Source organism: Ursus arctos, unplaced genomic scaffold, assembly GCF_023065955.2.
Source record: "Ursus arctos isolate Adak ecotype North America unplaced genomic scaffold, UrsArc2.0 scaffold_29, whole genome shotgun sequence".
In the NCBI taxonomy this organism is placed as follows: domain Eukaryota; kingdom Metazoa; phylum Chordata; class Mammalia; order Carnivora; family Ursidae; genus Ursus; species Ursus arctos.
The window spans coordinates 6,060,764-6,076,553 of record NW_026622974.1 but is presented as its reverse complement, the minus strand read 5'-3'; the positions used below and the strand labels follow the sequence as shown (position 1 = coordinate 6,076,553).

The 15,790-nt window shown below is 37.9% G+C and overlaps 1 protein-coding gene across 3 annotated transcripts in view; it reads left to right on the top strand.

The window, feature by feature from the left end:
* The window catches only part of SUPT3H (SPT3 homolog, SAGA and STAGA complex component), a 535,243-nt gene that overhangs the window by 411,176 nt on the left and 108,277 nt on the right, over nucleotides 1–15,790 (top strand). For all 3 annotated transcript variants that reach the window (XM_026507332.4, XM_044387186.3, XM_026507333.4), the window contains 3 exons: nucleotides 1,074–1,181; nucleotides 5,153–5,320; nucleotides 15,172–15,282. In XM_026507332.4, the coding sequence (XP_026363117.2) occupies nucleotides 1,074–1,181; nucleotides 5,153–5,320; nucleotides 15,172–15,282 (387 nt within the window). The remainder of the gene's footprint in view (nucleotides 1–1,073; nucleotides 1,182–5,152; nucleotides 5,321–15,171; nucleotides 15,283–15,790) is intronic.

Below are 15,790 nucleotides of genomic sequence, written 5' to 3'. Positions count from 1 at the left end.
GGCAGAGGGAGAAGCAGGCTCCTGGCTGAGCAAGGAGCCTGATGTGGGGCTCCATCCCAGGACCCTGGGATCATGACTTGAGCTGAAGGCAGATGTTTAACCGCCTGAGCCACCCAGGCATCCCCCTTTCTTCTTATCCCTGTCCGTGATCAAAGTTCCTCCACCTGCTACTGTACCAGGAATGAGAATGGCCATGAGTTTTGTTTTGTTTTTTTTTTAAGATTTTATTTATTTATTTTGACAGAGAGAGACAGCCAGCGAGAGAGGGAACACAAGCAGGGGGAGTGGGAGAGGAAGAAGCAGGCTCCCAGCGGAGGAGCCCGATGTGGGACTCGATCCTGGAACGCCAGGATCACGCCCTGAGCCGAAGGCAGCCGCCTAACGACTGCGCTACCCAGGCGCCCCGGCCATGAGTTTTATCCTAGGACAATCTTATCATTTTCTGGGGTTTAGTTCAGTTATGTTTCTTTGTATCCTCAGCCCTGGCGGATGTTAGGTTAAAAATGACTGTTGCTTACAACTCGATCCTAACCAGAAATGGAGTCCCTGCATACTTTTTCTCAACATTGAATTCTCAGTACACATCTGCCTTGTTTAGAGATTATTTTTGAGCCTTGAAACGTACCTTTCTTGCTATGTACAGTCTACTGAGTGCTTGCCAAAACCCGAGTCTAGAATCACTGCTCTCTGACAGCTTCTTAAAGCATGGTCCCCTGTCCACAAGCATCAGCTTCTGCTTGCTTCTTGTTGAAAATGTAACCCAAAGCATACCTACCGAATTAGAATCTCGGTGTCTGGAGCACAGAAATCTGTATTTTAAAACACTTCCCTAGTGATTATTAAATAAAATTTGAGAAGCGTTCCCCTAGAAAGTCAGAATATATTGTTGATATTCATGGGTAGGTCTGCTTATCAATGAAAGCATATGCTCACATCCACTGTACAGATTTTTAGGCAAGCCGTATTTTCAATAACATTTGGAATGTATTGCTTTTAGTTTTGCCACATCGGTGACATTGGTGATTGATTATTTCCAGCCATGTGACTTTATTTTCATTACTCTGATCTTCTAGTTAGTGGACCTGGCTCTTCTCGTGAGGCAGGACATGGTAACCAAGGCAGGAGACCCCTTCAGCCATGCCATTTCTGCAACCTTCATTCAGTATCACAACTCTGCTGAGGTAAGAAGCAAAAGATCTGTCTTTGACGCCTCTATGGATTTTTCACATGTCTGGTGTTTCCATTAGTAGTTCTTGAAAAAGGTAAAGTAGGAACGTCTAGCCTTCAGTGAGGAACCTTAACATACTCAACATTCAAACAGATGTTTACTGAGCACCAACTATGTCCCAGGCTTTAACAATCCGCTTCATACAATTTTTTTTTCACCTATTTCTTAACTTATTTAGCTTCGCTAGCCCTTCAGTGGAAGAGGGGTAGTTGGAAAGCACGCCTCATTTCCTTGGGAGGTGAACAGCTGATTCGGGCAACTGAACAATGTTGAGAATAGCCCTTTATTTCTTTGTGCCTCAAAGATCAGAGAATCATTATTATCCTTGTCCTAATAACTCCTGACATTTATTAATCATTTTATTTCCTGGTTATTGACCCATCTCTAAACATGATTTAAAGAACCATGACTCCGTTTATTCTCTGTGTCCACACTGGCCCTATCCAGTGAGGATCACATCCTTTCTGATTGTGTTTATGTTGCCGGGACCTCCAACTGGCGGGGGGGGGGGGGGGGACAGATAAAGTCGTCTTGCCAACTTTAAAGCATTGTGCAATAACTGCGTACCACTTACAGTATGAGAAAGACTCCCTGTGAACAGCATGTGCCTCCAGACTAGAAATGTAGTATCATCTATTGAATGAATTTGCTGATATTTGACCCTTTTCCCTGGCATAAGCAGCAATTTCATGTAATTCAATCCAATAACCAGAGAAAAGGCAGCAAGGAGGTTAGCTTAACATCTCCATGTGTAATTGGGAAGTGAGCTTTGGATCAAGCTGGGTGAAATGTATAGCCTGAAAATGTCTAAGCCCCTTTGAGAATCTGACAAAAACTATAAATCCTATCTCCATAAGCACATTCACAAATTTTGCATACAATTTCAGGGTATTCAGAGACCCTCCCAAATCATTCTATGGATCTAAGCCATCTGTGCACCCTGTGGACCCCAAGTTTAAGTATCTCTGCTCTAGGAAACTTAGAAAATATATAAAGATATACACCACCATATTTGATTTCAGGCCAAAAGTTTGACATCTTTTTGTGCCCCTTGGAGAATCAGATCGGCTTGGAATCTAAGTAGAAATTAAAATGTTTATGCCCGTTAAAAATCCATTTTTTTTTTCCTTAGAAAAGATCATACATCATTATCAGTCATCATACTTTAAAAGTCCCTAAAGCTTACCCAGTTGATTAAACACTTTGTTTTCTTTATGTTACAAACCCAAATTACGATGTCAAAGAACACCCTTTAAAAATATCTTTGGTACATGTTCACTTTATGAATATGTGTATAAGTATGCTTTTCATTAACATCAGACAAATTTGTTGTAACATTTCTAATTGAAGAAATTTACAGTGAACATAACAAGCCTAGTTTTCCCTTAACATTCAAGGGATTGCTTGCACGGCTAGGAAAACTCTTTATTTCCCTTCTTTCTTGGTTCTCCAGGGTGGCCAAGCTGCCCTGGGCAACCGCTCAGCAACCACAGCTGCTGCTCCCAGCTACCCAGCAGTTAAGAAAAATGGCCTGTGTGTGCTGGGCTTCCCGGGCTCTCTGGGAGGCGGGAGCAGGAGTGTCGGAAAGCATCCCGACTAAATATGTTAGTAAAGCCTCAAGCGTTTCCCTGGCCTTCCAGACACCCCTCCTCCTGTGCGACTGGTGGTCAAAATGCACATTCAGAGGGCCTGGAAATCTTCCTGCCCTTTATTACCTGACGAAACACAGAATGGCCGCTCTAAAGTAGGAATCTTACTCATCAGCATTACAAACCAGCAACCAACATCAAGGGCCTGCTTTAAGGGCTTTACCAAACTGGGTACAAAGGGGGTCTCCAAAGACTGGTATGATCTGTATTCAGGGAGATAAAACATTCTGTAAAACAAACAAGGAAATAACGAACAAAAAGTCTCACAATTTAAGATAGCATATATTTCCAAATGAGTGGCGTAGACCGGAAGTACAGACATAAAAACAAGCCTTGACTGCAAAGAACTTGAGAGAGGAGGCTGATGTTGAGGGAAGATAGGACTTTGATGAGATGGTAAAAGTGGGGAGAAAGCTCTAGGCTTCAGAGGCAGCATAGGCATAGCTGTGTGAGGGAGAAATAAAACTCTGATTAAAATATTCAAGCAAAGGATTCATTGAGGAGGAGGAAGTCAGGTTAGAAAACTGAGCCTTAGGCTCTTAGAGTTAAGGAAGAGTTGAAGGTTTCTTGGCTGCTAAAGTGTGATGAGTTCAAATGGGTGTTTTAAGAAGATTCGAAGGAAGGTGCTACATACAATGGATTGGAACGGAAAGCTCTCAAGGCATAGAGTTAATACACAATACATTCTCTTTTAATGACTGTTATTTTTGAGTACTAAACGTATGCGGAACCAAGCTCATTAAGCTTGCGTTCTCAGATTGGCAGGTGTGATATTAATTGAAGTTAATTTTTGTTAAAGATTTATTTATTTATTTCAGACAGAGAAAGAGAGTGAGAACACATAGGGGAAGGGGCAGAGGGAAAGGGAAAGAAAGAATCCCAAGCAGACTCCACACTAGGCATGGAGCCCAAAGCGGGGCTCAATCCCAGGACCCTGAGATCACTAACTGAGCCAAACCAAGAGTCATACGCTTAACCAACTACACCACCCAGGTGCCCCAATTGAAGTTAATTTAAATTTTTTTTCTAATATATGGTTTATGCACAGGAAGCAGTGATCCCTAGGAGTTACCTTGTTTTTCCTAAAAATAACTCATGCCTAATTAGGCTTATTCCTTCTCGTTTGGTAATGTTCCTAGGCAGGCAAATCAAAGAAATATTTTTTTTAATTTCTTATTTTAAAATAATTTTTACATTTACAGAGCCATTGCAAAGATAGTACAGAGTTCCAGTACATTCTTCACTAGCTTCCCTTAAACTTGTTCATTTTTAACTTTAAATAAATAATACAGATCTCAACAGAACAACAGATATACTTTTGAAACCCATATGTGTGTTTCAACCAAACATTTTACAAAGTTTAGCATAATTTTTTAAATACAAACACATTACAGAGAAGTGTAGGCTAGCAGTATGGTTTAGTATAGTTGGTAGGATAAGGAAAATGTAGCTTAATAATACCGTATATGAAAAAGACTTACAGACTTTTATTGGCCTGTAAATTGCTTAGGAGCCAATATTGTGATGTTACTGATAAGAAACCCTTTTTTGTCTTGTTTGGTGTTTAGGCACCATCCTAGAGGATAGACATTGACACAGTAGAGAATGTCTAAAGGAGAGTAATGAGAGGGTGAAGGAACCTGAAAGCATGTCTCATACTAAGTGGTTGAAGGAATTTGAGGCAGTTTGACCTATAAAAGAAAAGAGGCTGAGAAAGGTAACAGTCCTCAAATATTTGAAGTGCATCCACATGGAAGAGAATAGACTTGCAGTCATAGCCAAAGAAACCAGGTAGAAACGAGAGATACTATGAAAGAAGGAAGGAACTAGAAATGGAAGGAGCTGGAGGTTTCCACAGTGACCCTCTGGAGCTGAGCAGGAGTCACTGGTAGAAGGCTGGTCACACTGATACAAGTAACTGTCCGGATGGCGTCCACTTTGGCGGGGGGAGTTCAGAGGTGCCTTTTGAGACATGTCAGTCAGACATGCTAACAAAACTTGTAGGTAGAAATCTCTGTATCTTGCAAAATCAGCAGAAGTTTTGGAGGCTGCATCTGAGAAATCCTGATTTTATCTAAATGATTAGACAGATTAAAAATTAGCATATTGAGACCAATGGGGGCAAGATGAGGCATCATTTCTGTGGACTGGATAATAAATGGTGTTTTGATATTTGTAAGCTTCAAGAAGTATTGAATTCAGGAGATAGTAAGCACAATTGAATGTTAGTAGAAGTCCTGGTCACTTGATTTCAAAGGCACATCTCTTTGGGCAGGGGTCTTGCATGAAGTCCTACCCGGAGTCCCCTGAGAACACGCCGCCTCCCACACCGACAGCCCCGTCGTCTGGCTCACAGCACTCAGGGAAATCCACCTCAGGATCGCTAGGGAACGGGAGTGCTGGACAAGACTCAGCGAAAACTAAGCAAAGGAAAAGAAAAAAGGTCAGCGATAAGGGTTTTGTTTTTCTTTTTTCCTGTGCAGAGTGGATAAAGTTGTTGAGTTTGCTTCAGACATACGGAAAATGTGCTCTGTTTTTCTCATAATTCAGATTTTTAGAAACAGCCAATTTATGCTTAACCATACTTAATGACTTCTACTCAGACTTTTTTTTTTTTAAAGATTTTATTTATTTGGCAGAGAGAGAGAGACAGCCAGCGAGAGAGGGAACACAAGCAGGGGGAGTGGGAGAGGAAGAAGCAGGCTCATAGCGGAGGAGCCCGATGTGGGGCTCGATCCCATAACGCCGGGATCACGCCCTGAGCCAAAGGCAGATGCTTAACAGCTGCACCACCCAGGCGCCCCTACTCAGACTTTTTTAATAGCTTTCTTCTGGATAAAGCAAGATATTGATTTATTTCTAATATTTCATTTAAAAAAATTTTCAAACATACAAAAATATTGAGAGAATTATAGACGTAACACGTATATCTGCTGCCCAGATTCTACAGTGAACACTGTACTACATTTACTGTATTATTTATGTGTATTTACACTTATTATATCGATGCATCTAATTATTGTTTTGTCCATCTGTCAGTTCATCTTTTTTTTTTTTTTGCTACATTGCAAAGTAAGCACAGATGTTAGTACATTTCGTGGCTTGATACTTCATTATGTACAATTTGTTTATGATTCTTTTTTTTAAGGTAAAATTTATACACAGTGAACCAGTCAGTTGTTACGTATGCCATTTGACGAGTATTGACAAACATACAAACCTGTTGTTTCCTCAACCCTTCGCAAGATATAAAACATCATCAATTCAGGAGGTTCCTGCATGCCTCTTCCCAGTTAGTTCCTGCCACCACAGAGAGGCAATCATTGTCCTGATTTTTTCATCATAGATTAGTTTTTTCTGTCCTAGAAATCATATAAAGAAAATGTAGTATGTGTGCTCTTTTGAGTGAAATTCCTTTCACTCAGGATGTTTTTGAAATTTGTTTTTCAGTAGAAGTGTCATTTATTCCTCTTTATTGCTGAGTAATGTGCCGTTGTATGAATATATCAATGTATTTATTCTCATTTTGGTGGACACCTGGGCCGTTTCCAGTTTTTGAGGTATCATGAGTAAACATGTGAGTATTATTGTACAAGTCTTCATGGGCAAATGCCTTCGTTTCTCTTAGGTAAATAGCTAGGAATGAAATTACTGAGTCATAGAGTATGTGTGTGTTTGGTTTTTAAAGAAACTCCAAGCCTTTTTTTTCCCCAAAAAATGTTTGTGTCATTTTATACTTCCACCTGCAATATGTGAGAGTTCCCTTTGCTTCACGTGTTCGTCAACTCTTGGTGTTATCGTTGTTTTTATTTTTAACCATTCTAATGGATATTTAACAGTGATTCATTATACTTTGAGTTTGCATTTCCTTGAAATTTAATGTATTTATTGATGTGGTTGGATATAGTTCAACTATTTTGCTATTTGTTTTCTGCTTGTTCTATTTTTGATTCTCAGTTTTTCTTTCTTGTCGTATTTTAGGTTGTGTATTCTTTAAGAAATTCATATTAATTCATCTACCCATTTGTTAGTGATACCTTTTTGCATCATTTTTTCAGTGGTTATGCTAAGGATTGCAATATATCCTTAAATTTTCAGTGTATTTGGAGTTATTGCACTACTTACATAAAATGTGAGACTCTTATATTTATAAGACTGATGTACTTTACTCTTGTCCTCCCTTTATGCTATAGTTGTTATACATCTTACATCTTCATGTGTTGTAAACCATAATACTATTATGCCTTAAGCAATCAGATGTATTTCGATGAAACCAAGAGAAAAAATAGACTAACATTTACCATCCCCACTGTTCTTCATTTCTCTCTTTCTCTCTCTGTGTGTCTTTCTCTCTCTTTTTTATGCTCAGACTTCCTTCTGGTATTACTTTCCTATTTTGCTCTACTAAATTTGATTTTAGCATTTGTTATAGTGCAGCTTGGCCCGGTGATGGTTTCTTTTAGTTTTCATATTTCTGAAAATATCCTTTTCTTTCATTTTTAGAAGATATTTTCACTGGATATAGAATTCTGGGTTGGTAGTTGTATTTCAGTACTTTAATGATGTCATTCCCCCGTTGTCTGGCATCCATTGTTTTGATCATGTCAGTAGTTTGTATTATTGTTTATTGTGTTATTTTTCTCTGGATGCTTTCAGGTTTGTATCTTTATTTTTGGTTTTCACAGTTTGGCCACGCTATCCGCAGACATGGTTTTCTTTGTATTTGTCTGGCTTAGGGTTCATTGAGCTTCTTAAATATTGGTTTATGTCTTTAACTGTTTGGGGGAAATTTTCAGCAATTACTTCTTCAGATATTTTTTCTGCTTCATTCACTGTCTCTCCTCCACTTCAAAGATTCCAAGGCACATTTGTTAGTTACTCTGCTATGGTTCCACAGGTACTTATTTAATTTCTCTTTCAGTCTTTTCTCTCTGCTCTTCAGATTTGATAACTTCTATTGATATTTCTTTATGTTCCAGACTCCTCTGTCAGCTCTAATCTGTTACACCCATCCAATAATTTTTTCTTTGTGATAATTTTATTTATAGTTTTATAATTTCCACTTGATTTCTTTTTAGCTTTTGTTTGTCTGGTTTTTTTATTTGTCGTTTGTTACAGGTTTATTTTCTTTGATCTTCTTGAGCACAGTTATAATAGCTACTTTAAAATCCTTCTTTGATCAATAAATATCTGGATTATTTTAGTCTCCATTGAGTATAAGTCATGCTTTCTTTGAGACTTCGTTAGGCTCAGCGGAGACCAAAATAATGCCTCCTCTCTCAGTCAGTTCTTCCCAGTCAGTTTCTTGTATTGTTCTGTGTCTAGTGATTTTGAATTTTATCTTGGACATCACAGGTAGTATATGGTAGAGAGTTTGTGTTCTGTTCTATTACTTGGAAGAATTGTTGGTGTTTATAGTGGTGGTGATTTGGGCAAGTGTGTTAAGCAGGCAGTTTACTATCCTACACTCAACTCTAAGCTTTAAACCCAAACTCATCTTCGTTAACAGCAACTTGGAATCTCTACTCAGTTTATTAGCTTTCACTGGATTTCTTGGATTTGGCACCAAAGAGAAATAGATTTGCATGAAGTTTGTATGCTGGATTTGGGGATATCCTTCTTTGATTTTGCTCTTTTTCGGTATTTCCTTCCTCACTTTTTTTTTATCAAGATTTATTTATTTTTTTAATAATAATTTTTTATTATATTATGTTAGTCACCATACAGTACATCCCTAGTTTTTGATGTAAAGTTCCATGATTCATTACTTGCATATAACACCCAGTGCACCATGCAATACGTGCCCTCCTTAATACCCATCTCCAGCCTATCCCATTCCCCCACCCCCCTCCCCTCTGAAGCCCTCAGTTTGTTTCCCAGAGTCCATAGTCTCTCATGGTTCATTCCCCCTTCTGTTTACCCCCCTTTCTTCTCCTACCGATCTTCCAACTTCTTATGTTCCATAAATGAGTGAAACCGTATGATAATTGTCTTTCTCTGCTTGACTTATTTCGCTTAACATTATCTCCTCCAGTGCCATCCATGTTGCAGCAAATGTTGAGAAATCGTTCTTTCTGATGGCTGAGTAATATTCCATTGTATATATGGACCACATCTTCTTAATCCAGTCATCTGGATTGAGGGGCATCTTGGCTCCTTCCATGATTTAGCTATTGTGGACAATGCTGCTGTGAACATTGGGGTGCATATGGCCCTTCTCTTCACTACGTCTGTATCTTTGGGGTAAATACCCAGTAGTGCAATTGCTGGATCATAGGGTAGCTCAATTTTTAACTTTCTAAGGGACCTCCACACTGTTTTCCAAAGTGGCTGTACCAACTTGCATTCCCACCAACAACGTAAGAGGGATCCCCTTTCTCCACATCCTCTCCAACATTTGTTGTTTCCTGCCTTGTCAATTTGTGCCATTCTAAATGTCTATGCTACCCAGAGCAATCTACACTTTCAATGCCATCCCAATCAAAATACCAATGACATTTTTCAAAGAACTGGAACAAACAGCCCTTAAATTTGTATGGAAACAGAAAAGGCCCCGAATCACCAAGGAAGTGTTGAAAAGGAAAAACAAAGCTGGGGGCATCACGTTGCTGAATTTGAACCTATACTACAAAGCTGTGATCACAAAGATGGCATGGTACTGGCACAAAAACAGACACATAGACCAGTGGAACAGAAGAGAGAACCCAGAAATGGACCCTCGGCTCTTTGGGCAACTAATCTTTGATAAAGCAGGAAAAAACATCCGATGGAAAAAAGACAGTCTCTTCAATAAATGGTGCTGGGAAAGTTGGACAGCTACATGCAAAAGAATGAAACTTGACCACTCTCTCACACCATACACAAACTCCAAATGGATGAACGACCTCGAGGTGAGATAGGAATCCATCAAAATCCTAGAGGAGAACATAGGCAACAACCTCTACATCGGCCAAAGCAACATTTTCATGACACATCTCCAAAGGCAAGCGAAACAAAAGATAAAATGAACTTGTGGGACTTCATCAAGATAAAAAGTTTCTGCACAGCCAAGGAAACAGTGAAAAAAACTAAGAGGCAGCCCACGGAATGGGAGAAGATATTTGCAAATGACACTACAGATAAAAGATTAGTATCCAAGATCTACAAAGAACTTCTCAAACTCAATACACGAGAAACAAATAATCAAATCAAAAAATGGGAAGAAGATATGAACACTTTCCCAATGAGGACAGCCTAACAGACACATGAAAAAATGTTCAAAATCATTAGCCATCAGGGAAATTCAAATCAAAACCACACTGAGATACCACCTTCCTCACTTCATACCTACTGTGGGTGCCCTGAACTCTGGCCTAGATTTCTTAGAGTCTCTAAGGTCCTGTGCCCCCTATCCTGACTGGGGCCTACACTTATGCTTAAAGAGTAAAAACAGGAAACTCAAGCCACTGCCGTTCTCTTCTCCTAAATATAGGCATTCCCCTTTCCAGTTTCTGCCTGGTTTTGATCAATCTCTATCACTTTCATATTCTCATTTTTTAAATTTGTCTAAAGTGATATTATTATCTAAAACTCAGTTGCTACAATGAGAACCATTTGCCATTACAAGTAGTGGAGCCATACCAAGATATAACTTTAAAATGATAGTAAGCAAATTTAAGTTTTAGCTTCATATCTGGTTTCCTCTTCCATTTAAAAACAACAGATCTCAGTGCTTATTTATTAAGGGGAAATTTGAACTATAAGGAACTTCTGTATTGTAAAGTAGTTTTAAAGAATTTTGGCTACAGTGCTCCAGCTCACTCAGTAACTAAAACTAGGGTAACAAAGTGCTACCTAAAAGACCTCTTCAGTGGACTGAATTTGTATGTAAGAAGTATAGAAGAAGAAGATGTAATTAACCTGATATTATGCATATATACATAAAAATTTCAATAATTCTCAAAAATATATAAAGAATTATTTTTTCTCCTAAGTAGTTAAACATTTCTCTCCTAATCTTGTTGAAAGCTATTACATTAGAGTTGTTTTATAGCAAAGATTTCCTGAGTAAAGTATTAGCTCAGTTCATATCTGAATTTTTGTAAATTCAAAATTGGTGACATCAGAATAATGACCCACTTTAAAGCTATTAATTATTCTCTGTTTATTCATCCACATCTTTCTACATTCAGACTCTTGCTGTTTTCACTTTTACTCCCTGGAAACTTCCACTATGGTCGTAACATGGTATAATTCATTCTACATGAAATAATAAAGCCTCTATTTATCAACTATGTGTCCTACAAGCCAAGCGATCTGATGTATAGCCATATTCTGATATTGTCACTGTAATCTTGGCCAAGTCCTTTATTTTCACTTTCTCATCTATAAAATGGGGCAAGACTTGGAAACGTTTAGAATTGATGATATCTTGCATTCCTTCCGGATTTAATGATGTATGAATCCTTAAATTTAGTGATTCTCTTGTCTTCTCGTTAAGTACTTTTTCTAATTTTAATTTCCTTAAAGAAAAGAGTTTTCTAGTTATATAGAACTACAGTTTTAACAATTAACATCTCAATTAAACTTTGAAATGAGAAAATTAACTATTAAAATTAACTATACTATACACTGTAACTTTTGGCCAAAGAATGGCCCACCTTCGTCTGAAAAGACATCCTCCATAAACATGAAACTCTAGGAAAGCTGTGTGTACAACAGTGAGTAGAAGGAAGACACTTCCCTTGCCAGTCAGATTATGTATCATCCTTTGTGGCCAGCGAGTAATAAAAGTATTAGTAATAGTAGTACTAACCTTTCGTTTGCTCTGAGATATGTGTTACTCTGTAAGAACGAATGTTTCAAGTTTGACGAAAGATCTAGTCCACCATTATGTGGAAAGAAAAAGTGGCAATTATCTGAGATTCCAGGTCCTTCTTAAATTTGGATTTCCCTGGCAAGGGAAAGGCTGAGAAAGGATAGGATGATTTAACTTGCCAATAATTTTTTTTAAAAGTCAAGACAGGTACAACATTTGTAAGAGATCCAGCAGCGACAGAAGTTTCAGTATAACTTCCTTGGACCACGGTTTGATTTACCAGTTCATCTTTCCCATTCTGCGTGTGCCCACACTCTAGGATCTTCTTTTTTTTTTTAATTTTCAAAAATGAAACCTACATATCTGACAAAATACTGAGTCCTGTTGCCTGAAGACTGCTGAAATCTCTGCCGAAATAGACTATTTCCTTGAGTAAAGTACAGGCTGCCTGGGAAAGTTCTTCCTCAGATGTCAGGTCCTCTCTGTCTTGGCTGCGTTCACACTCTGTTCTTGTCTTCGTCCATTTCGTCTTTACTTGCATCCCTTCGTCCAAAAGCTGATGCTGGGTGCAGGAGGGTGAAATAGCATATGGAACCCTCCATATTCCTGGATTCGAGCACTGTGCCTCTGCTTATCCATGCTGGCTTATGCTGAATAAAATCTCTCAGCAGTTTGAACTCTCAACTGCGGTCCAAGGAAGCTATATTGAAACTTCTGTTTAAAATGCCAGAGTCACTGCTATTAAAAATTCTCAACTTGGTATGAATTTTGAATTCGAATGGATTAAAAAGTACCTTGGTGAAGGCCCGACTGTTGACAGAAATGTGAAAAGATCGGTTGAGGCGGCAGCAACACTGGAAATATATCATTTCAGATTTAAGAATTCCCTTTCAAAGAACTCAGTGAGCAAGTTAAAAAAGTGTAGAAGTGCATATGGTAGTTGCGTGCTGTTCGCAATCGCTTAATTCTAACAAATAAACCTGAAGGTAGCAAAATAGAAAATCTAATAACATTTTTCACAAAATTGAGTATTTCCATTTTTATATAAGTTAACTTTGTCTTTTTGGCAAAGATCACGATTCAACCGTAAGCTTATGCTTCCTTCAGTGTTCTGAAATCCTATTTGATTGCCATGCCAGAGGTATTGAGAGATTTTGACCAAATGTTCTATGGTTTTGACAAAAACTGAACTTATTTGGGAAAGTAACAAAGAGTAGAATCTTACATTGGCCATGGAGGAAAGAAATGAAAAACAAAACCAAGTTGCAGGGAGAAAGGAGATGCCATAGAGGAACTTTCCGCCCGACGTAATATGCAGGATATTGACCCTCTTGATGTCTGTCTTTTGTATTTCCACTTGAGTTTCCACTGGAAAACTTGACTCTAGATCCAGCTAAATATTTGCATTCATTTCCACAAATGGGTAGAATGCTTCAGCCATTAATGAGTCTCTATTAGTCATATTCATCTTTGGGGCCAAATGGACTCAGAGAAGAGCCTTAACCCTTATCAGATATTTGGTAATTGCATTTCCATCTGACACAAAGTATTTGGAATAAGAACCAAGAAAGCACTCAAAAAAAAAAAAAAATTCTCTGTACTTTTATACCAGTGCCAAGTGAAGGGTTAAGATAACAATTTGTATTGTTGTGGGCATAACGGATCTGTTACTTAGGGTATTGCCGAAATGAAATTGAGAAAGATACTCTAGAGCAAATTCCTGTTTGGCTTATTTCATATATTATTAAAATAATAAAAATAATCAAGATCTGCTTTGTTTTATATTTTACATCTTATTTCAGGTTCAGCTTGGATAATTAGCTGATGCTCTCACTTAATCAGAGTTTTTAATTTTTTTTTTTACTAGTTACAGGAAAAACATGCACAAGGTACGGAAAATACATTTGAAAAGTACAGAAGGATATACACTGAAAAATGTCTTTTCCAATCCATGTCCTTTAGACACCCATTTAGCCTCCAAGAGATAAGGACTATTACTGATTTTTGGTATACCTTTGCAAAAACTGGTCTATGCTTGAATGAGTGTATAATGTTCAGGCTTTTTAAAAAATAAATGGTAACATAATACCACCCAGTTGGATACCATGCATTTTTTTCACACGGTACATCTTAGAGCTAGTTCCATAGGACTATGTACGGAACTCCCTTGTTCTTTTTGGTGGTTGCTGTAGTTTCTGTTTCATTATGTGGATGTATCATAATTTATTTTAGTGTTCCCTCCTTGATGAACATTTAGCTCATCAATCCTAATAGTTCTGCAGTGAGCGTGTGTGTGTGTGTGGGCACGCGCACGTGATAGGTATATAGATACAGGCATATAGGTCTATAAAATTTTGTACCTGCGTACTATATCATAGGATAAATTCTTGGATGTGAAATTGGGTCAAAAATGGTTGTGCATTTTCATTTGATAAGATTTTGCCAAATTAGTACCCATAGAGGTCACACTAGTTACACTCCTACAAGGAATTATGAAAGTGGTAATCGTAGTAATTATCAGAAAAACAAATAATCATTATGTGACTATGACTGACTTCTAGAATACAGTTATAGTAATACACAAACTACTGTTTCTTTCTCTTGATTCTTTAATGTTGATCTGGCACCTGGTATCCACTGAAGTAGAAAGCAATTATAATTATTATCCCAATTTTACAGATGAGGAAACCGAAGTGCAGAGGTAATTACATAACTTGACAGAACTGGTAACTGTGATAGGATCTGGATCAGGTATTTCGGAACCAGAGCCTACGAGTGAACCACGAGACTGTCTTGCTTCTTTTGAGCATTTTATTTTTTTTTTAAATCATGTTACATACCTTTCTTAAGCTGATATCCATACTCTCTTTGCAAATAGCCTTTCTCTTCCTTGTGTCTTTTTGTACTTTCAAACCTGCCTTTTACACATGAGGCAGATTGAAATAGAAAGGTTTCATTTTATTTTCTTTTTGCCCTGAGGACACCTAGAAAATTGGGAATCAAGTAAAAATGATCATCTCTGACAGCTCCAGTATTATAAATAAATATATAGCAATTTTATATTTTTCATTTTAAAATTGATGACCCTCAAGTTATTTCAGAAATATGCCCAACAAGCTCCCAAGAAACATTTATAATAATAAATGTTTAAGCGTTTTTTAAAAAAATAGCTTCCTGCGGCTCTGTCAGCAATCCCCCACGACACTTCTCGTCTGCACGCGACTGGCTCTGTTCTCCCGTACCTTGACGTGCAGGCCTAGGTGAAATATTGTGGGCATAAAAATTGCATTTGGTAGGTCTGCTAGGAAGGGGTCACGTAAAAGTCAGCTTTCATTTGTTCGTGGAATCTTTTTTTAAACATAGTGAACGGCAGCAGGGATGTGCATCCTAAAGGGGGGGAACATGCATTTTATAAAAGTTTATTTTCATATTTTATACACTGTAGTTCTGTTGTGTGTTTTTGATTTGGTAACAATTTCTGTGTTTTTCTGTCGCAGAGCACTGCGGCCTGTGGTGTTGAGGCTCACAGCGATGCCATCCAGCCCTGCCACATCAGAGAGGCCGTTCGACGCTACGGCCACAAGATTGGCCCCCTTTCCCCATTCACAGTACGTAATAACAGAGTTATAAAAAGTTATATTTATAATCTGAAAGAATTTTGATTTTCAAGTGGTCAAATGAAGAAGCAATGGAATTGTTGAAAGCAATTTGTGGTGATGGTAATTTTGTTGTATAAAAGTGGCATAATTCTCTTGGGAAATAAAAGTTAGTCATTTTTGTCTCTTTTTGGAAGGACGATTTTTTTCTACAAAATATTATTTTCTTTCAATCACAAATTATGCTTTTTTTGTTGGGGCTTATATTTTCTGTTTTTCAAAGCTTAGGTTTATAAAACTTTTTGTCAAATTATATGTCTCCAAATATTGCTAGAAGCACTTTATATTTTAAAATTGGTTAGATTGGCAATACCACTTCTATCAGATGTCCTGCTCCTAAACATACTGTGAGTTGGAGGAAGAAGAAATGATTTCTTTACTGGCTTTCAAATAGGCTGAAATGCAGATAGTCTTTCACATCTTCAAATGGTTTTAAAGCTTATAATCAGGGTTTGTTTGT